A 22,634-nucleotide genomic window follows, 5' to 3' on the forward strand; every position below is an offset into this window, starting at 1 on the left:
TATATATGTATATATATATTTATATACATATATATTTTAAATTTGCTGCCCAACCCTGCGCAACTTACCCCCTGTGCTGTGCTAGGTTCTTTGCCGTGTCTGATGGCATCAGAACGAGGCTCCCATTGGCGCTTTACTTGTAATACCAGCGTATATTTGCATGCGCCGGTATTACTGAGTGGAGTGCAAATATCGTGTTTGCAAAAGCACAATTTTGCATTGCACTCGTAATCTAGGCCAAAATGCTCTAACTGTTAGGGTTTAGTTGAGTGGCACTCAAGTGCAAGGATAGATATGAAGCAAACCAAAAGCAGTTAAAGGTTTTAATAAAACAAGATATACAGAATCCTCACCTTAAAATTACACTTCATCCCATTCTTAAAGGGACATTAAACACTAAATACATGCTAGATAGAATGATGCATTCAAAGAAAAGATTGGTCCATGACTAACATGTAGATGTATTTTTTTTAAAGTTTTATTAGTTGTTTAAAAAGTGAAAAAATAAGTGCAAAGTTTTAGTGTCTATAAAACACTGGGAGCTGCCATGTTGTAACTTAGGTTACCTTCTCTGCTGTGGCCAATTAGGGTCAGTTATAAATAGGTCACTAGAGTGTGCAGCCAATGGTTGTGCTGGATTTAACAGTGTTCTGCACTTCCATTTCTAACAGGAACTGAAAAGCTCACAATTTTAGAATGGAATTACAGGCAAAGAGGACAAAATAAATAATGAAAGTATAGTGCAGAGTTGTTTTATTATATACAATTTATCATTTTATATTGCCATCTCAAAGTGTTTAATGTCCCTTTAAGACCCTCATTCTCTTCAACATACTTCTTCTTTTCTCCTTATTGCACTATATCCCTGCTGACCAGCCTTGCCAACCTGAACTAACCTTATTATGCGCACACTATTTTCTCTATATTTGTTCTTTTATTAGTATCCATATGTTATGGTTGACATTAGCTTTGCTTATCGATCTGCACAAGCATATGTACAAGTTTTGTCAACTGATTCCAAGAATAGGTCAGAAATAAGGTACAACCAAAAGGTAAAGCAAGGGCAGAGTCAAAGGTCGGGTACTGGAAGATCAGCAAGGCAACAAGGTACCAAGAGGTAAAGCAAGAACAGAGTCCAAGGCTAGGCCAAAGGTCGGGAACTGGGAGAGCAATCAAGCAAAAAGGTACTAAGGGGTAAAGCAAGAGCAGAGTCAAAGGCCAGGCCAAAGGTCAGGTACCGGGAGATCAGTCCAGCAACAAAGTACCAAAGAGGAGATGGCAAAAAGAGTACAATGGCAATAAAGCAAATAAAACCAACACAGATTACAAGGCAGCTGCAGTTGGGACAGCAGGTACAGGTAGAGAAGCTGGTACCGGATACCAAGTAAGTGCAGCTGATACAGCAGAATTCAGGTAAGTTGCATCTGGTACAGCAGGTACAGGAGACTCAGCAGGTACAGGAAACCCACCTGGTACAGGTGATGAAGCTGGTATGGGATAACAGTTAAGGTAAGTTGCAATCAGGAAATAAGGTAGGTACAAGGTAGGATTGAAATACAGGATACAAGGTGAGCTGAATAGCAGGTAACAGGCAGGCTCAAGGTTAACTGCTCAAAAACTCAGCACAGAATGATGGGCTGAGTGAATTTATATAAGAACTCCCACATCTGTAGCTACTTAGGTGGACATTCCTAAAATTAGGCATGGCCCCTTTAAATTTGCACAGCACATGGTTGCACTCGCTTAGGAAAGGCAACCGCCGCAGCAGGAGACAGACTTCAGCGGTCCTCATGGAGGAACGCTGAGGCATGAGTCTGTTGCTGGAGCGAGGTTAGGTAAGTATCTAACACTAACAAAATACAGATTTGTTTTATACTAGAAAGACTCTAAATGCTTTAATAGCCACCTAAATCTTTGTAGTAAACCAGCACAATAGACAAAGAGGAAACTCATTAGTTAATATGATGTTGCAGCTGGAGAATCAATAGATCTATAAGGGCAAAAAAGATAAACTACCAATGATTAAAATTAAGGTTTATTACTGGTAGCTTGTTCAACAGTCAGTGATAAATGAGTTTAACTTAGTGTTACTATTAAACATCAAATACAATTTTCATCATCTGTTATCAAAATTTGAGGATGAATATTTTAATGACACTGCAAAATACTTTGCTAAGATATTTTATCTCTGAAATTGTGAAAAGTGACATTTGAAATTTTAATTTCCAATAGACCAAAAAAGTTATTATTCATGAAGATGTCAGGTAATTTACAATAATAAGGCTTCTTAAAATATGAACGGTCATTTGGAAGATTGTTAAGTAATTGTTTGCTGCAATACAAAATGATGGCCCATGATTAATAATTTAAGTCAGACAATAATCTTAAATTGTTATTTTTAAAGTATAATAATAAAATAATTAACTGATAATAAGCACATGAAAGATATCTTGAGTTGGCTTTCTTATTAATATGAATATACTTGTTTATTCTAGCCCATACTAATTTATGTAGATCTTATTAGTTTATAATCTGTCATTACTTACAGGGATCCTTTCTAAAGATAAAACACAGTTTAATAAAAATAAAAAAAGCCAACTAGCCTTCAGTAAATTATAAAAGACTATCCTCCTCCCTTGATGAAAATGATTACTGCTTTAACACTGAATATTTTATTAGCACTACATAACAGTGTGATATGGCAATAGCTAGACTACTATATCTATCATTCAGCCTGGTCTCCCTTCTTCTATTATTAATTTAATATAAAATGTAAAGCATGCAGTTAATTCAGAAGGGATACTGTAATTAAAAGGTCTTCTCTGATTAATAAAGTATATTTGTCTCTGTTGAAATCCAGTTGGAAGCACAAGCTTCTCATTAAAGTATTAGAGACACAAAATGTAATTGTCTGTTGTAACTTGCAGTATTTTCCTTGGTTTTTATTTATTCTTTCTTATTTGTGTTTACATTTTAGGTGTTGTTTACTTAATAAGAAAGTTATCTAATTGGCACTTTCCTTATCTAATACATGTAGGGATCTCAATATCCGTGTCTAATTTGAGCAAATTATCACAAATCTTCACAAATAAAAGTAATTCACACAAACACACCCTGATTGTTGTCCTATCTGTACCTGCTATGAGTTTACACTTAAAAAAGTAAAGTAAACACCTTGAGATTGTAATATCAATTGTTCATAGTAAACCAACATTGCAATATACATTCATTATTTATTCATCTCCAAATTCCTGTAATTGAAGTCTGCACATTGTGGGTTTTATAGTTTATGACATATTTCCCAAGCTTAATCTTGCCACAAATCAGTATATATAAAACCATTACAAACAATGGAGAGTCTGCTAATACAATAATCATGGACAAACAAAGATAGGTAGAGAGAATCTCAGAAACTTACTTTGGTGAAAAAATGTTCTTCTTTATTACATCATATTTAAAACTAATTCATCCATCAGTATAACACAGCATCACAACTTCATCTCAGGGTTGGCTGTCACTAGAGCTGATGTGTTTTGGCTTTCCTGGTCGTAGTCATTACAATACAATAATTATGACAAGTGGTGGGTGGAGTTGCAGCAGTGAATGTAAAATGTTTTACACTGACCTAATGTATTAATTAATTGCAGGGCTGCAAAAATAATTTTTCAGATTATAGGGTTATCCTTTAAATCGCGATCTATCCATATCTCCTGTACAAAAGACAGATATAATGATATACACATGTTAGATAGCTATCTCTTTTGTTAAGGGCAATTAGAGAAAGTAGTAAAACAAGGAATAAAAGAGAGTGTGCAAACAAGGCCTTATTTGCACATTCTTTTGAATTACTAGTTTTATATTTGTGCCTAATTGTACTCAGCAGTTTTCTAAACATGGACCTAAGTATGTTTGTATGAACTGGGCATTGGTCCAGATGTGCTTGTATGAACTACATATGGATTTGAACTACACAAGGATAATAGTTGGCTTGCATGAAACACATTGATCCAGATGTTGTGTTTCAAAAAGACATAGCTCCAGTGGTGATTATATGAATTAAATATGGAGCTGGGTATGGTTGCATGAGTTAGAGTATCTAAGTATTTGTGTCTGGTTGAAATGGCTAAGACTATATACGGCATGTCCTGTAAAAACATGGAGCAGGGTATGGTTGTATGAGTTAGAATATCTAAGTATGCTTGTATGGCTGTAATGGCTAAGTCTAGATATGGCATTTTCTATAAAGTAGACATGGAACTCGGTATGGCTGTATGAGTTAGAATATCTAAGTATCTTTGTATGGTTATAATGGCTAAGCCTAGATATAGAATTTTCTGTAAAGTAGACATGAAGCTGGGTATAGTTGTATGAGCTAGACCATGTAAGTATGCTTGTATGGTTGTAATGTCTAAGCCTAGATATGGCTTTTTCTATAAAGTAGACATGGATCAGGCAACATTTATGAAGATCTGTTAACTCACTTTACTCTCACTGTACTCTCTCTTTCTCTGTTCTTTCTCACTGTTTATCTGTTCTCTCTCTCTTATGTGTCTCTCAATCTTTTTATCTGAACCTCTAAGGTCTTTGGAGTCTGGAGTATACTCAGGAGCTCACTTCACCACTGTGCATCACATGTGCTCGGGGCTACACTGAGTGTGTGCGCTACCTGCTGCATCGTAGAGCAGATCCCAATGCCTCTCCTGGGGGAAGCTCTCCCCTACACAAAGCCTGTGCAGGAGGCCATGGGGACTGTGTTCAACTGCTGCTCGAACATGGAGCCAACCCAAATATCATGAGTGATGCCGGGGAGACACCACTGCACTATTGTGATATCAACAAATCCTTGAGGTAAAAATTGAATAGTGAGTTATGGATTTACATTATATAGAGACCGTGGTAAAATGTGTGTGTTAACTGTTTTTTTATTAGAGGGATAAAACGTAATTTACTCATTTGCTGGATCTAAGAATGGGCAATTTTAAAATAAGATTATTTTTTTGTCATTTTTATGTTTGGGAGGTGTGTCACTGTAAACCAATAAAGCAGTGGGATATCAGCCAATGAACAATCAGTTCATAAGGTTCAATTATACACAGACATCCCACTGCATAAGCATTATTTAAATATTTATATTTTACTGTCCTTTAATGAGAATTGTTTAATACGACCTCTAGAGTAGAGCTATTTGTGTAATTTTTAGTAAAAAAATGTATTAGTCAGCCCTTTGCTGGATTGCAGTGATTTGGATTCTTAGAGGAAATTTTCAAAACCACCACAGGTAAATCAGTGGACTGGGGAAAAGACCAGAAAACATTTGCAACAATTTTGACAAGATTTGTTTAAAGGGATATTAAACAGTATGAGATTGTAATACATAAGTAATTAAATGCCCTATCCTCCTGGCTTGCTGTATTATAACATAACAGTCATATAACTAACTGAGAAATAACAATAATAATAATAACTTATACACTTATAACTTATAAATAAAACACAAAACACAGTGTGGGAAAAGACCTGTGGGTCACGTTTATTATGGAACAAAAGAACCTGCTGGAAGCAACAAGGCAAACCTATACCAGGTGGCGGCAATCTAGCTAGGATATTATTTTTTTGAAGAGTCAGCAAGGCCATATAGCTTACAGAAGGAGGACACGGCAGTCAGTCGAGAAAAGACCGTACCTTTAGATATCCCATTACCTTTAAGCTCTGCGATCCAATACAGAAGACCCCATTGCAAGATGGTCGGCCTGTCCTATCGCAGTAAGCGATCCACTCAGACCAGTGCTTCACATAAGTGTTCCAGGTAGAACGAGCAAGTGAAGAACGGATCATGGCAATCAAAGGTCCCCATCCAGCGCTACCTGCCATAGATAATCAGGACAAAGGTATCCATTAGTATCCGCCTGAGGAACTAAAGCATAGAAGGCTTCTGACTGAAAGCGGGAAAGCGCATCAGCAATCCTATTCTGGACACCAGTGACATGTTTAGGTGCAGACACCTCAGCACCAGCAGTCTCAAGTATCACACCACCGGAGGAGACCCAGACGTGAGCTTGTTAATGGCGAAAACAACGCTCATGTTATCTGTCCAGAATACCAACTCGTGTTATCGAAGCTGTTTGTCCCAAACCTCAAGGGCCACTATGATGGGGAAAAGCTCCAAAAGGCAAAGATTCCGAACAAGCCCCTTATCGACCCACGACTGAGGCCACGGCCTGCACTCTATTGACCGGACAAAAAGGCACCGTACCCGTGGGACCCTGCCGCATCAATGAACAACTGAATCGCCGAGTTGGAAGAAACAGCCCTACGCCATAGGCAGTACTTATTAAAATGAGTCAGAAAATGCTCCCATACCGCAAGGTCATCCACCATTTTGGGTGACACGCAAAACCTACGCGGTTGGGACCGCTCCTTGCACAACTGCCGTTTAAGCTGTCAGAGGAAGATCCTACCCATAGGAATAATCCTGCCGGCAAAATTCAGAAGGCCCAGGAGGGTCTGAAGGTCCTTTACAGACATGTAAGGCTCCTATTTCGTGGATCTGACAGCCCCCAACATGCGGGCAATTTTATACTGTGGCAAACGACACTGCTTTGCCACCAAGTCGATTTAGATGCCCAGAAAAGTGAGGCATGTACAAGGACCCTGGGTCTTGTCCTCAGCCAACGAGACTCCCATCCTGGTCATCAGGAGTCTAGTGACCTTCATCAGGAAGGTGCAATCAGTAGACCTGGCCCGATCGACGAGCAGACAATCATTGAGGTAGTGTGCCAGACCATCGAAACCGGCCACCGCCATGATGGCCCAGTGCAAAAAACTACTGAAAGCTTCAAAGTAGGCACATGAGGTGTAGCAACCCATAGGCAAACATTTGTCTACAAAATACTTCCCCTCAAACCAACACCCCATGAGGCGAAAGGATGAGGGGTGGATGGGAAGGAGCCAAAACACATGAGCGCGTCATCAAAGGACTGGTAATGAACAGGACTAAGTTCGGGGGAAATAGCATCATTAACAGACCGCCCCTTCGGAAAAGAAAGGAGCTGCATGAGCCGAAACTTACCCGGCTCCTTCTATTGAACGACACCTAAAGGGGAGATAACCAACCCCGGAATCGGAATCTCCCAGAATGGGCAGGCCATGCGGCCCAAAGAAATCTCCTTGTCCAGTTTCTCCCTCACGACGCTATGGAACTGATATGCTGATTTCAGGTTCCTGCAAACAGAGGAACCCAAAACTGCTGAGCTGATGGGGATAATAAATCCCTGTGGGAGGCCGGCTCACAGTAAGTCGGCAGCCCCCCTATCAGGGTAAAGCAGTAGCCATTTCTCAATTGTGGCTACCCTCAGTGGGGTGGCCGCCCTTTCCAGCAGCGAAAGACTTGGGGCCGGCTCCTGAGAGTGAGCGGCTTCTTTTTTCGATCTGGTGCACTCTGACCCAGAGTGGCTACCCCCGCAATGTTTACAAGCATGGCAGAATGCACAGGCCGTTCCCCTGGTGCAGAGCTTATCCTTGAATTGCCAGCAAATTCCCGTGGGACGCCTTCGAGAACGCTGAGGGGCTTGATTGCCGGCAGGTCCTGCAGGCAGCTGCTTGGGCATGACCTGCTTTTCAGGCCCCAACTGCACCCATAGAAGCGAGTCAACATCTCCAAAAGACAGGAGAGGGTTACCAATCTTCTTCCTACAGAACGCCACATCATAGTCGCGCCACGCCCTTCCCTATACCGCTCATAAACTGTCTCAATAGCATTCTGATATTCAAGAATATCCAGTGCCTGGTCAGGAAATGTTATGATATAGCATAAGGCATACACCCGAAAACATTTACGCCACTCATCGAACGAATCAAGCTTTTTGAACTTTTTGGGGCCCGTTCCATCCTCCGCCATTTCTTTCTTCCGCATAGAGTTTGGACATATTTACCTATTTGCCTTTCTGAATCTAACCATTTTGGATTTGAGATGCTCATGAAGGCTAAATGAGGGCCACGGATGCGTGTCCCCATACATAGCCGCCTTACGTCTATTTGTCGCCTCAGGGCTAGCAACCCTCACTGGTGCGGGAGGTGTCAGCAACGGAACACAGGGTTCCAAGTGGGATGAACCAGGGGGGAGGGGGAGTCCCATGGCCTTTCTTTCTTCAACTAACCATTTAATCATTCTATACATCCTCTTCTGACCCTTGGCCTTCAACCCCAGTGACCTATCACTTTCAGACCCAGAATCATCAGATGATGAACTAAACCCCCTATGCCCGGAAGACAAAATTGCCTTACCAGTTCCCAGAGGACGATGCACAGGCAGGGGGCTGGCTCTGCTTCTCATCGCCACGACCATCTGGACCTGAATGCACGTCTACAATTGCTCCTTGAGGCTCCATGGTATCCTTAAAGAAAAAATGAGAGAGAGGAGTACCATGGGGGGAGGACAAGGGCTGATTAGCAATAGCATCAATCCCACCTGGGCTAACACTCGTGCGCTCCGTGCCACACAAGGTCTCCATGCTTTCAGACACACTGCCCACTTGCACATCCAACACCGCATTAGCAAACTGAACTTGCCTGACAGGGCCCTGCTCTGTGCCTAGGGAAGTCCCCTGACATAAACTGGAAAGAACGCTAGAGACCTTCTTAGCAGAGGCCCTAGTAGTGACACCCGGAGAGACCGCAGATGAGCCACGTGCGCCCCGCGTTGCGCTTCGAGTGCACTGTGATGTGGCCTCATGGCTCCTACTAGGCAGAGAGTTTCCACCGGCCAGCTTCCTACCCCCTGCCTGACCAGATAATTGCTGATGCCCTAGAGTATCCAATGGTGCTGGCGTACCCCCAGTCAGGCCTGCGGCCTGCTCATAATCACCAGTCATGGCCTCGTCAGAAGGTCCACCACCCTATAAATTGTCCCCACGTGGCTCACAGCTTTGACCCCCTAGAGTACCAATCACATTGCCCCCACGTGAGTAACAAGCTGCGCCCCCCCACGGGCATATCCCCCCACCCCCCGAGGCACTCCTCTCTCTTACCTGAGCACCCCGGAGGTGAAGACGATGCTTCCCGTTTGGATGCCTGTTCCCGAATTCCCATGCCGGAAATGACGTCACTGGACGTGACATCACCGGAAGTGGCCAAACAGGAAGTGACGTAATCTGGAGCGGACACGGCCACCCGCATAGAGGGAGATTCCCGCGCTGACGCCGCCACCGCTCGACGAGCCTGAGATGGCAGAGGGGACCCAAAATTTGCGACCGCTGTAGGAAGACCACCACCCGACAGGACAGATACAAGGGACTGGAGGAGCGCGACCGCGGCTGACACCGCATCACCGGACAAGGTAACCAACGGAGAAGGTAAGGCCACAATGCTCCCACTAGCTCCAGCCACCGACACACTGAGGGGCAGCATTTGGGATGGAGAGATAACAACCCAACCACTGGATGAATGGGGGAAGCAAGGGAAGGGGGGCAAGATGGGAGAACCGCTGCGGGAGATGGGGCCTGAGAGGGGGGAACTACGTGCACCTCAGGGTATAAGGATGAGACCGGGGTACAACTCACCGGGCATCGGGGTGATGGCAGTATGATGTCCTCCTCAGAATCAAAGTCCCCAATCATCAACTCCTCCAACTCTTCCATCCTCACAGGAACTACTACAGCATCTATCAGAACGGCCTGAGGATCACTTGACCTTGAATCGTACTTTGGAACCTTGACGTTTTGGTGGGACACCATCAGATCCAACTCTGGACCCCGCCTTGAGGGATATCTGAGAGAACACTTCCGGATGGAGTGCTCAGTCCCCGGGATGAAAGGTCAGTCTGCTAAGAAAATCTGCATCCCAGTTGTCCACTCCTGGAATGTGGATGGCAGATAGGAGACAATTGTGGGCTTCCGCCCACTGTAGCATGCGAGTCACTTCCTTCATGGCTAAGGAACTCCGAGTCCCTCCCTGGTGGTTGATGTAAGCCACTGAGGTGATGTTGTCCGATTCAAATCTTATAAACCGGACCAATGACAGTTGTGGCCATACTAATAGGGCATTGAAGATAGCGCTCAACTCCAAGATGTTTATGGGAAGAGATGACTCTTCCCGAGACCACAGGCCCTGAGCCTTTAGAGGACGCCAAACAGCTCCTCAGCCTGACAGGCTGGCATCCGTAGTCACAATTTCCCAGGAAGGTCTCAGAAAGCAGGTGCCCCGAGACAGATTTTCCTGTAACACCCACCACAAGAGAGAGTCTCTTGTTAGAGGGTCCAGGTTTATCCTCTGAGATAAATCTGAATGATCTCCATTCCATTGATGGAGCATACAAAGTTGGAACAGAGCAAAAGGAATGATGTCCCTGGATGCCACCATCAGACCAATCACCTCCGTGCATTGAGCCACATATAGACGAAAGGCAGACTGGAGAGAAAGGCAGAAAGCAAGAATTTTGTTTTTTCTGACCTCCATCAGGAAAATCTTCATGGACAGGGAATCTGTTATAGTCCCTAGGAAACACACCTTGGTAGATGGAACAAGATAACTTTTTTTTCTAAATTCACCTTCCACCCATGGGATTGTAGAAAAGACAATAGCATCTCTGTATGAGATTAGGCTAGTTGAAAAGACGACGCCTGAACCAAGATGTCTTCTAGATAAGGCGCCACAGCAATTCCCTGGGGTCTGATCACAGCCAATAGTGCCCCCAGAACCTTTGTGAATATTCTGGGAGCTGTGGCCAGACCAAATGGAAGAGCAACAAATTGGAAGTGCTTGTTCAGAAAGGCAAACCTCAGATACTGATGGTGTTCCCTGTGAATGGGAACATGAAGATATGCGTCCTTCAGGTCTATGGTCTTCAGAAACTGACCTTCATGTACCAAAGGAAGAATGGAACAAATAGTTTTCATCTTGAAGGGCGAAACCCTGAGGAATTTGTTGAGACACTTGAGGTCTAGAATGGGCCGAAAAGTTCCCTCCTTTTTGAGAACCACAAATAGATTTGAATAGAATCCTAGACCCTCTTCTGATAGAGGAACAGGAACAATAACTCCCAGAGAGTATAGGTCTTTTACACAGTTTAAGAAGGCCTCCTTCTTTATTTGGTTTGTGGATATTCTTGACAGTAGAAATCTGCCCCTTGGAGGGCAAGACTTGAATCCCAATCTAATTCTTCTTGTCCTGAGGTAGGAAATATCCCTTTCCACCTGTAATTTTCAAAATCATCTCTGCCAGACCAGGTCTAATCAAAACAAAGTCTTTCCCTTGTAAGGTAAAGCCAAAAGCTTGGCCTTAGAAGAGACATTGGCCAACCAAGATCTTGGATCTCCTCTACTGTAGTTTCCTCTGTAATAAGATCAGACAATGCATCACACTAATAAGATGCAGCTCCCGCAACCATAGCAATACTCGCTGCTGGTTGCCACTGTAATCCTTGATGGATATATGATGGATATACATCTCCTTAAAAGTAAGCCTCTAGCTTCTTGTCCATTGGATCCTTAAAAGAGCAGCTATCCTCTATAGGAATGGTAGTTCTCTTAGCAAGAGTAGAAATAGCTCCTTCTACTTTAGGAACGTGCGCCATGAGTCACGAATAGAGTGAGCAACAGAAAACATCTTCTGAAAAACAGGGGAAGGGGAAAAAGGAACCCCTGGTTTATCCCATTCCTGAGTAATAATTTCAGACATCTTCCTTGGGACAGGAAAAACCTCATCAGAAGATGGGGAATCATAAACTCCAACCAATTTAGAAGACTTCATGGGGTTGATAGCAACCAAAGGTTCGGAGTCATCTAAAGTAGCTATAAACCTCCTTCAATAGTAACCGGAGGTGTTCCAGCTTAAATCTAAAGTTTTTTAGCATTTCCTTGTAAAGCACCGCCATATTGTATAGTGCTACGGCTAGGTCTTTTTCACAAAAATCTTATCTGGATGGATCTAAAAGATACACTTTTAAATACATCCAAATACAGTCATGTCATCTTTTTACACCATTGCCCTCCTCAACATCAAGACATTTTACATTTTACTTTTTAGTTAGATTGAATGTACATAAATGTGAGAAAACAATATAAACATGTGGTCAGTCACCTGCAGCCAATGAAGCTAAACTCAACTAAACAAGAGCCAATATGGGTATAATTCATGGGAGAATACATTGCAAGAGAAGAGAAAGCAGAGGAGGCAGTGATACTGGCTCTTTAAACAAAAGATGGCAAAACTTTAGATCCATGGCCAATTTACACAAACATATTTGGATCAATGTTGTTCCCAAGGGGCTTTTGAATGATATGTATAGAGTGCATAGGCAGCAATCAGATAATTCCCAGTCCCTGACATCTGTACCAAAAGCACAGGGTATCCTATTCACCTCTCCCAGAAGGCACACCTGCTAGGCAGACACAAACCTTTCTCTTTTTAACAGCATGCTGGTTGTTTTGCTGTCCTGTGTTGTGGGGATCTTCTTGAACAGCCTCATGCAATTTAAGAACGTTTCTCAGATTATTGTTTCTTCTCTCAGCTACTTACTACTAGACTCTGCTCCATTCCGCCCATTACTTGACTAGCCATCCCGCTAGTGCCACGGTGACCAATAGCTGCATAGTGACCATGTTAGGATTAGCCCAAGTTGATAGTAAAACAGAATAACCATAGAAGTCTTAGCACAGCCGACATCCCTTTAGCCTACCCTATACTAGCATGGCCACACTAAACATGGCTCACATAACAAGTTGTGAGTTATGTTTTGCACTCAAGCACCATGCATAACAGCGCTAAATAAGTGCGACTTGAGACCTGAATTGAAGTGTTAGAGTTAGAGTTATAAAAGTATAACAAAACACATGTAAAACAATAAAATAGAGTATTCCACTCATACATATTAAATATGCAATATTATTATTATTAAAATAAATGTATAAAAAGTGTAAAAAGGGATATGTAATATGGTAACAATGCTATTTGAGGTATTTCTATTTAAAAGAAGAAAAAGTTTAGAGCCAGAGCCGCTATATTGCTGTTGAGAGAGGACATTATGCATAAGGAGTATGAGGGGCCTATTTATCAAGCTCTGGACCGCTGCTCCATAACCCTGTCCGTCTGCTCTGAGCAGGCGGACACACACCACCGAAAATCAACCTGATCAAGTACGATCGGGTTGATTGAGACCTCCCTGCTTGTGGCCGAATAGCCGCGAATCTGCAGGGGGCGGTGTTGCACCAGCAGCTCACAATAGCTGCTGGTGCAATGCTGAATACAGAGAGCGTATTGCTCTCCGCATTCAGCGAGGTCTGGCGGAACTGATCCACACTGTCGGATCAGGTCTGACAGACCTTTGATAAATATCCCCCTAAATATCTAAACTCAAAACTTTTTAATCTGCTAGTGAGCTGACATTTTTCTGCGTAGTTATACAATGTTATCTTCTTTGTTATGCAATACCTTACTATCATTATGGCTTTATACTTCTGTATCATCATTACAACTAAAAAAGGTTTAAAAAATAAAAAATAAAAAAAAAGAACCTATTTTGTTTATAACATAACACTGAGAAATGCATATTGCTAGATTAAGTCACAGGTGCAAGATTAAAGTTTACTCTGTTTACAGTATTTGTAAATTACTAATAAAAACATATGTTTTACTTTGTTTTAAAGGCATATGGTATATGGCAAGGTGTGTAAATTTGTATATGTATTTATCAGGGGTCAACATTTCCAGTCCTAAGCTACAAACCAGGACAAAATGTTACTTGCCGCTTCTAATCCCACACCACACACACTACTTTACCCCCTCTTTTCATATGTTTTGCCATTGTGAAACATTTTGTAATATTGTTTTTGTTTTAAACCATAACAAATTAAATAATGCTACATACAGTAATACATTAATAAAAATAAGTTCATAGCAGTTAGAAACATCAACTAGAGGTCCTGGGGAAGACAACAGCTGGATAGAAAAAGGAAGTGGTTGAACATAGACGGGCATATTTATCAAGGTCTGGCGGACCTGATCCAACACACAAGAGCTGCTGGTGCAACGCCGCCCCCTGCAGACTCGCGGCCAATCAGCCGCTAGCAGGGGGGTGTCAATCAACCCGATCGTACTCGATCGGGTTGATTTCTGGTGATGTCTGTCCGCCTGCTCAGAGCAGGCGGACAGGTTATGGAGCAGCGGTTTTTGTGACCACTGCTTCATAACTGCTGTTTCTGGCGAGCCAGACCTTGATAAATATGCCCCAGAGAGTGCAGAGAGTCTGACAGTCATGGAAGGTCAAAGCAGACCTGGAAATTTTTATTTTTTTAATAATTATAATCTCTCCCTTCTCACTCTTAACTATCTTTCTTGACCCCCTCCACTCTTTGATCTCTCTTTTTACCCTCTCCCTTCTCTCTCAGGCCATATCTTCTCTTTATACTCATTCTTTCCCTTTCTCATATCTCTTCACTCTTTTTTTTCTCCATTCTCTCTTAACTCTACCTTCTCCTCTTTCACTTTTCCTCTCCAATCTCTCTCTCTCTCTCTGCCCCTGTTTACCCTCTCAGAAGTAACAGTCTAAGCACTAATGGGGTCCCTACAGCCCTAGAGGAATAACATATCGTCACACTTTCTTGGCCATATAATATCCCTTTAGATAATGTTTTAGCACATAGCCCAAAATGTGTTTGTCAGTGCGGCAATAGGAATGTACATTCTGCAAATACAATGTGCTAATTTTACTACTTATAACCGGCCACCAGACTTCAGACATTCACTAACTAACTTTCAATCGCCACCATTAAATTTCCATTCGCCAATGGCAAGTTGAAATTGTGAGCCCTGTATTTATGTATATGTGTATGTATGTGTAATTATGTATGTGTGCACATACATACATACATATACACATATAAACAAACATATACATACACACACACATATATACATTTTTGAGCCCTTCCCTGTCAAACCCCTTGACATATGCTATATCCTTTAAAACAAAGTAAATACTTTTATTTTTTTCTAAATAGAAATACCTCAATTAGCATTGTTCTTCAATTAGAAAAAGAAAATATTTTGAGATATATATATATATATATATATATACACACTGTATATACAATATATATATATATATATATATATATATATATATATACTTACTGTATATCTATAAACTTCATATGTATGTATATCTATATTTATATCCATATAGATATATAGCTATACATAAATATAAATATGTTTTCTTCTAAGCAAAGAACAATGCTATTTGAAGTATTTCTTAACACTTTTGGCTTTAGCACATTTGCCTAGCGCACCTTCTGGTTACTGTGCAAAAGGCAGAACAGGCTTTTTTAGCGTGCCCCATAGAAATCTATGGTGAAAGGGAGATATCGCTGCCACACTATCCGACCTCCAGATATTATCAGATGTGAGTCTTTCGCTTGAGCGCAATCTTTTTACTTTTAATTTGTAATATGAGTCCAAGAAAAGGAGCTCTATTTATTTAACTTGATCGGTGTTAGTGCTCAATAGCGCTAATATTTTTAATCTCAACTTGTAATATAGGCCACTGTATTCTGCTGACCTGTGCCATTACCTGCTTACTGTGCCTGCTGACCTGTGTCATTACCTGCTTACTGTGTCCTGCTGACCTGTGCCATTACCTGCTTACTGTGTCCTGCTGACCTGTGCCATTACCTGCTTACTGTGTCCTGCTGACCTGTGCCATTACCTGCTTACTGTGTCCTGCTGACCTGTGTCATTACCTGCTTACTGTGTCCTGCTGACATGTGCCATTACCTGCTTACTGTGTCCTGCTGACCTGTGTCATTACCTGCTTACTGTGTCCTGCTGACCTGTGCCATTACCTGCTTACTGTGTCCTGCTGACCTGTGTCATTACCTGCTTACTGTGTTCTGATGACCTGTGTCATTACCTGCTTACTGTGTCCTGCTGACCTGTGTCATTACCTGCTTATTGTGCTCTGATGACCTGTGTCATTACCTGGTTACTGTGTCCTGCTGACCTGTGTCATTACCTGTTTACTGTGTCTTGCGGACCTGTCATTACCTGCTTACTGTGTCATTACCTGCTTGCTGTATCCAGATTTCCTGTCATTACCTGTTTACTGTGTCATTACCTGTTTACTGTGTCATTACCTGTTTACTGTGTCATTACCTGCTGTGTCCTGCTGACCTGTGTCATTACCTGTTTACTGTGTCTTGCTGACCTTTGTCATTACCTGCTAACTGTATCCTGCTGACCTGTGTCATTACCTGTTTACTGTGTCTTGCGGACTTGTCATTACCTGCTTACTGTGTCATTACCTGCTTACTGTGTCCTGCTGACCTGTGTCATTACCTGCTTACTGTGTCCTGCTGACCTGTGTCATTACCTGCTTAGTGTCCTGCTGACCTATGCCATTACCTGCTTACTGTGTCCTGCTGACCTGTGTCATTACTTGCTTACTGTGTCCTGCTGATCTGTGTCATTACCTGTTTACTGTGTCTTGCGGACCTGTCATTACCTGTTTACTGTGTCATTACCTGCTAACTGTGTCCTGCTGACCTGTGTCATTACCTGTTTACTGTGTCTTTCTGACCTGTGTCATTACCTGCTTACTGTGTCATTACCTGCTAACTGTATCCTGTTGACCTGTGTCATTACCTGTTTACTGTGTCTTGCGGACTTGTCATTACCTGCTTACTGTGTCATTACCTGCTTACTGTGTCCTGCTGACCTGTGTCATTACCTGCTTAGTGTGTCCTGCTGGCCTGTGTCATTACCTGCTTACTGTGTCCTGCAGACCTGTGTCATTACCTGTTTACTGTGTCCTGCTGACATGTGTCATTACCTGCTTAATGTGTCCTGCTGACTTGTGTCATTACCTGTTTACTGTGTCATTAACTGCTTACTGTGTCCTGCTGACCTGTGTCATTACCTGCTTACTGTGTCCTGCTGACTTGTGTCATTACCTGTTTACTGTATCCAGATTACCTGTCATTACCTGCTTACTGTGTCCTGCTGGCCTGTGTCATTACCTGCTTACTGTGTCCTGCTGACCTGTGTCATTACCTGCTTACTGTGTCCTGCTGACCTGTGCCATTACCTGCTTACTGTGTCCTGCTGACCTGTGTCATTACCTGCTTACTGTGTCCTGCTGGCCTGTGTCATTACCTGTTTACTGTGTCTTGCGGACCTGTCATTACCTGCTTACTGTGTCATTAACTGCTTAATGTGTCCTGCTGACCTGTGTGTCATTACCTGCTTACTGTATCCAGATTACCTGTCATTACCTGCTTACTGTGTCCTGCTGGCCTGCGTCATTACCTGCTTACTGTGTCCTGCTGGCCTGTGTCATTACCTGCTTACTGTGTCCTGCTGACCTGTGCCATTACCTGCTTACTGTGTCCTGCTGACCTGTGTCATTACCTGCTTACTGTGTCCTGCTGACCTGTGCCATTACCTGCTTACTGTGTCCTGCTGACCTTTGTGTCATTACCTGCTTACTGTGTCCTGCTGACCTGTGTCATTACCTGCTTACTGTGTCCTGCTGGCCTGTGTCATTACCTGCTTACTGTGTCCTGCTGACCTGTGTCATTACCTGCTTACTGTGTCCTGCTGACCTGTGTCATTACCTGCTTATTGTGTCCTGCTGGCCTGTGTCATTACCTGTTTACTGTGTCCTGTTGACCTTTGTCATTAACTGCTTACTGTGTCTTGCTGACCTGTGTCCTTACCTGTTTAGTGTGTCTTGCAGACCTGTCATTACCTGCTTACTGTGTCATTACCTGCTTACTGTGTCCTGGAGACCTGTGTAATTACCTGCTTACTGTGTCCTGGAGACCTGTGTAATTACCTGCTTACTGTGTCCTGCTGACCTGTGTCATTACCTGCTTACTGTGTCCTGCTGACCTGTGTCATTACCTGCTTACTGTGTCCTGCTGACTTGTGTCATTACCTGCTTACTGTATCCAGATTACCTGTCATTACCTGCTTACTGTGTCTGCTGGCCTGTGTCATTACCTGCTTACTGTGTCCTGCTGACCTGTGTCATTACCTGCTTACTGTGTCCTGCTGACCTGTGCCATTACCTGCTTACTGTGTCCTGCTGACCTGTGTCATTACCTGCTTACTGTGTCCTGCTGACCTGTGCCATTACCTGCTTACTGTGTCCTGCTGACCTGTGTCATTGCCTGCTTACTGTGTCCTGCTGACCTGTGTCATTACCTGCTTACTGTGTCCTGCTGACCTGTGTCATTACCTGCTTACTGTGTCCTGCTGGCCTGTGTCATTACCTGCTTACTGTGTAATTACCTGCTTACTGTGTCCTGGAGACCTGTGTAATTACCTGCTTACTGTGTCCTGCTGACCTGTGTCATTACCTGCTTACTGTGTCCTGCTGACCTTTGTCATTTCCTGCGTACTGTGTCCTGCTGACCTGTGTCATTACCTGTTTACTGTGTCTTGCAGACCTGTCATTACCTGCTTACTGTGTCATTACCTGCTGACCTTTGTCATTTCCTGCGTACCGTGTCCTGCTGACCTGTGTCATTACCTGTTTACTGTGTCTTGCAGACCTGTCATTACCTGCTTACTGTGTCATTACCTGCTTACTGTATCATTACCTGCTTACTTATCCAGATTACCTGTCATTACCTGTTTACTGTGTCTTGCAGACCTGTCATTACCTGCTTACTGTGTCATTACCTGCTTACTGTGTCATTACCTGCTCACTGTGTCCTGCTGGCCTGTGTCATTACCTGCTTACTGTGTCCTGCTGGCCTGTCATTACCTGCTTACTGTGTCATTACCTGCTTACTGTGTCCTGGAGACCTGTGTAATTACCTGATTACTTTGTCCTGCTGACCTGTGTCATTACCTGCTTACTGTGTCCTGCTTACTTGTGTCATTACCTGCTTACTGTGTCCTGCTGACCTGTGTCGTTACCTGCTTACTGTGTCATGCTTACTTGTGTCATTACCTGCTTACTGTGTTCTGCTGACATTTGTCATTACCTGCTTACTGTGTCCTGCTGACCTGTATCATTACCTGTTTACTGTGTCTTGCAGACCTTTCATTGCCTGCTTACTGTGTCATTACCTGCTTACTGTGTCATTACCTGCTTACTTATCCAGATTACTTGTCAATACCTGTTTACTGTGTCTTGCAGACCTGTCATTACCTGCTTACTGTGTCATTACCTGCTTACTGTGTCATTACCTGCTTACTTATCCAGATTACCTGTCATTACCTGTTTACTGTGTCTTGCAGACCTGTCATTACCTGCTTACTTATCCAGATTACCTGTCATTACCTGTTTACTGTGTCTTGCAGACCTGTCATTACCTGCTTACTGTGTCATTACCTGCTTACTGTTTCCTGCTGGCCTGTGTCATTGCCTGCTTACTGTGTTCTGATGACCTGTGTCATTACCTGCTTACTGTGTCCTGCTGACCTGTGTCATTACCTACTTACTGTGTCCTGGTGACCTGTGTCCTCATCTGCTTATTGTGTCCTGGTGACCTGTGTCCTTATGTGCTTACTGTGTCCTTCTGACCTGTGTCATTACCTGCTTACTGTGTCCTTCTGACCTGTGTCATTACCTGATTACTTTGTCCTGCTGACCTGTGTCATTACCTGCTTACTGCGTCTTGCTGACCTGTGTCATTACCTGTTTACTGTGTCCTGCTGACCTGTGTCATTACCTGCTTACTGTGTCCTGCTGACCTGTGTCATTACCTGTTTACTGTGTCCTGGTGACCTGTGTCCTCATCTGCTTACTGTGTCCTGGTGACCTGTGTCCTTATGTGCTTACTGTGTCCTTCTGACCTGTGTCGTTACCTGCTTACTGTGTCCTGATGACCTGTGTCATTACCTGCTTACTGTGTCATTACCTGCTTACTGTGTCCTGCTGACCTGTCTTATTACCTGCTTACTGTGTCCTGTTGACCTTTGTCATTAACTGCTTACTGTGTCCTGCTGACCTGTGTCATTACCTGCCTACTGTGTCCTGCTGACCTGTGTCATTACCTGTTTACTGTGTCTTGCTGACCTGTGTCATTACCTGCTTACTGTGTCATTACCTGCTTACTGTTTCCTACTGACCCGTGTCATTACCTGCTTACTGTGTCCTGCTTACTTGTGTCATTACCTGCTTACTGTGTCCTGCTGACCTGTGTCATTACCTGATTACTGTGTCCTGCTGAGCTGTGCCATTACCTGTTTACTGTGTCCTGCTGACCTGTGTCATTATCTGCTTACTGTGTCCTGCTTACTTGTGTCATTACCTGCTTACTGTATTCTGCTGACCTGTGTCATTACCTGCTTACTGTATTCTGCTGACCTGTGTCATTACCTGCTTACTGTTTCCTGCTGACCTGTGCCATTACCTGCGTACTGTGTCCTGTTTACTTGTGTCATTACCTGCTTACTGTATTCTGCTGACCTGTGTCATTACCTGCTTACTGTGTCCTGCTGACCTGTGTCATTACCTGATTACTTTGTCCTGCTGACCTGTGTCATTATCTGCTTAATGTTTCCTGCTGACCTGTGTCATTACCTGCTTACTGTGTCCTGCTTACTTGTGTCATTACCTTCTTACTGTGTCCTGCTGACCTGTGTCATTACCTGCTTACTGTGTCCTGCTTACTTGTGTCATTACCTGCTTACTGTGTCTTGCTGACCTGTGTCATTACCTGCTTACTGTTTTCTGCTGACCTGTGTCATTACCTGATTACTTTGTCCTGCTGACCTGTGTCATTATCTGCTTAATGTTTCCTGCTGACCTGTGTCATTACCTGCTTACTGTGTCCTGGTGACCTGTCATGATCTGCTTACTTTGACCTGCTTACTTGCATACAGTATCCTGCATTCTATGTGTTGCTGGTCATTATCTGCATATCATGCCCTGAGCTTACTATGTCTTGTTGGTCATTACATGCATAACATGGCCTGCTGGTCAAAAGCTTTAACCTATGTGTCTTATTGGCCATTGCTTACATTGCCTGCCCTTCTGGTCATTACCTGCATAGACATCTAAATCTAGCTAAATTATCAGTGTGTCTGCATCTTGTAAAGTGTATAGATAAGTGGGGCTAGAAATACCATCTCTAGGGGTGTAGTGTCGAAATCTGCGACCCGACGGAATGTGCGATTGTGACGTCACCACATTCCTGAGCGCACACGTGACTGGTTGACCACCAATCACCTGCTAGAGGCACCTCCATCCGTCACGGTTGCACATTCCGTCGGCTCGTCTGACTCGCACTACTCTAATTAAGTGACCTACACATTGTTTTACAAATAGCGGCCTGCAGACACTTATACAAAGGCCATAAAGAGACTATGTAAGAGGGGCCCACCAAGCTGAATACGCGTTATTACAAGATCTCCTGCTGGGAGGCCTCACATATCTCAGGAGCGCTAGTGCCATAATGTTATTTCTAGGTCAGTCCAGCACAGGTGCATGGAAAAGTTCAGTTTGCAGGAAAACATTGCTAAACTTGCAATCTCAGGATTTATGTCAAGTATATAAAATTATGGCACTAGCGCTCCTGCAGGAGATCTTGTAAATATGCTTATTCAACTTGGTGGGCCCCTCTTACCTAGTCTCTTTATGGCCTTTGTATAAGTGGCTGCAGACCGGTATGTGTAAAACAATGTGTAGGTCGCTTACTTGCAGTAGTGCGAGTCAGACGAGCCGACAGAATGTGCGACCGTGATGGAAGGAGGTGTCTCCAGCAGGTGATTGGTGGTCAACCAGTCACATGTGCGCTAAGGAATGTGGTGACGTCACGGTCCCACATTCCATCGGGTCGCAGATTTCGACACCTCAGGGGCAGTGGTCACTTATTAAAAGGACAGCAAACTCCCAAAAATTGTATTGTTTAAAAAGATAGATAATCCCTTTATTACCCATTCCCCAGATTTGCACAACCAACATGATTATATTAATATACTTTTAATCCCTGTGATTACCTTGCATCCAAGCCCCTTTTAACAGCCTCCTTATCACATGGGTATTTATTTATTATCTATTGACTTGCATTTAGCCAATTAGTGCAGAGTCATCCACAAACCACAGGTGTCAGCACAATGTTATCTATATGGCCCACATGGATAAGCAGTCTCTTGTTGTGAAAAGCTAATAAAAAAATCATGTGATTGGAGGCTGTCTGTAGTGGCTTAGAAACAGGCATAAATGTAGAGGTTTAAATTTTATAAAGCATATTAATATAACAATGTTGGTTATGCAAAGCTGGTGAATGGGTAATAATGGTGTTATGTATCTTTTTAAACAATAACAATTTTGCTGTTAACTGTCCCTTTAATTTTCAATTAAAATTTAAGTCTGAAATAGTTTATAATCAGCAAAAATGCCTTAATGTATAAAGGTTGGAAAATCAGTGCATAACACTGTAGCATTATATGTGTTCAGAGAGAGAAACATTCCAATAATAACAATCATAAAAACAAAAATGCATCAGATCCAATATAATATCTAATAGTGTCCGATGCAAAAACAGGAAAAACAATCTGGTCATACAAAATCTTATCGTCTGGAATATGAGGTTTTGTGCTAAACCGGGTGTGAAACGAACGCAACAAAAGTTAAGTTAATTAACCCTCCATAGCGCTGCCATTACGAGTTTCTGGAAAGCCTC

General features: G+C 42.9%; 1 protein-coding gene across 1 annotated transcript in view; it reads left to right on the plus strand.

Moving 5' to 3' along the window:
• Positions 1–22,634, plus strand: part of ASB18 (ankyrin repeat and SOCS box containing 18) — a 123,430-nt gene that overhangs the window by 24,569 nt on the left and 76,227 nt on the right. The window contains exon 2 of the mRNA XM_053713509.1: positions 4,581–4,848. Coding sequence (XP_053569484.1) covers positions 4,581–4,848 — 268 coding nt within the window. The remainder of the gene's footprint in view (positions 1–4,580; positions 4,849–22,634) is intronic.

This window comes from Bombina bombina, chromosome 1 (genome assembly GCF_027579735.1).
Source record: "Bombina bombina isolate aBomBom1 chromosome 1, aBomBom1.pri, whole genome shotgun sequence".
Taxonomy (NCBI): Eukaryota; Metazoa; Chordata; class Amphibia; order Anura; family Bombinatoridae; genus Bombina; species Bombina bombina.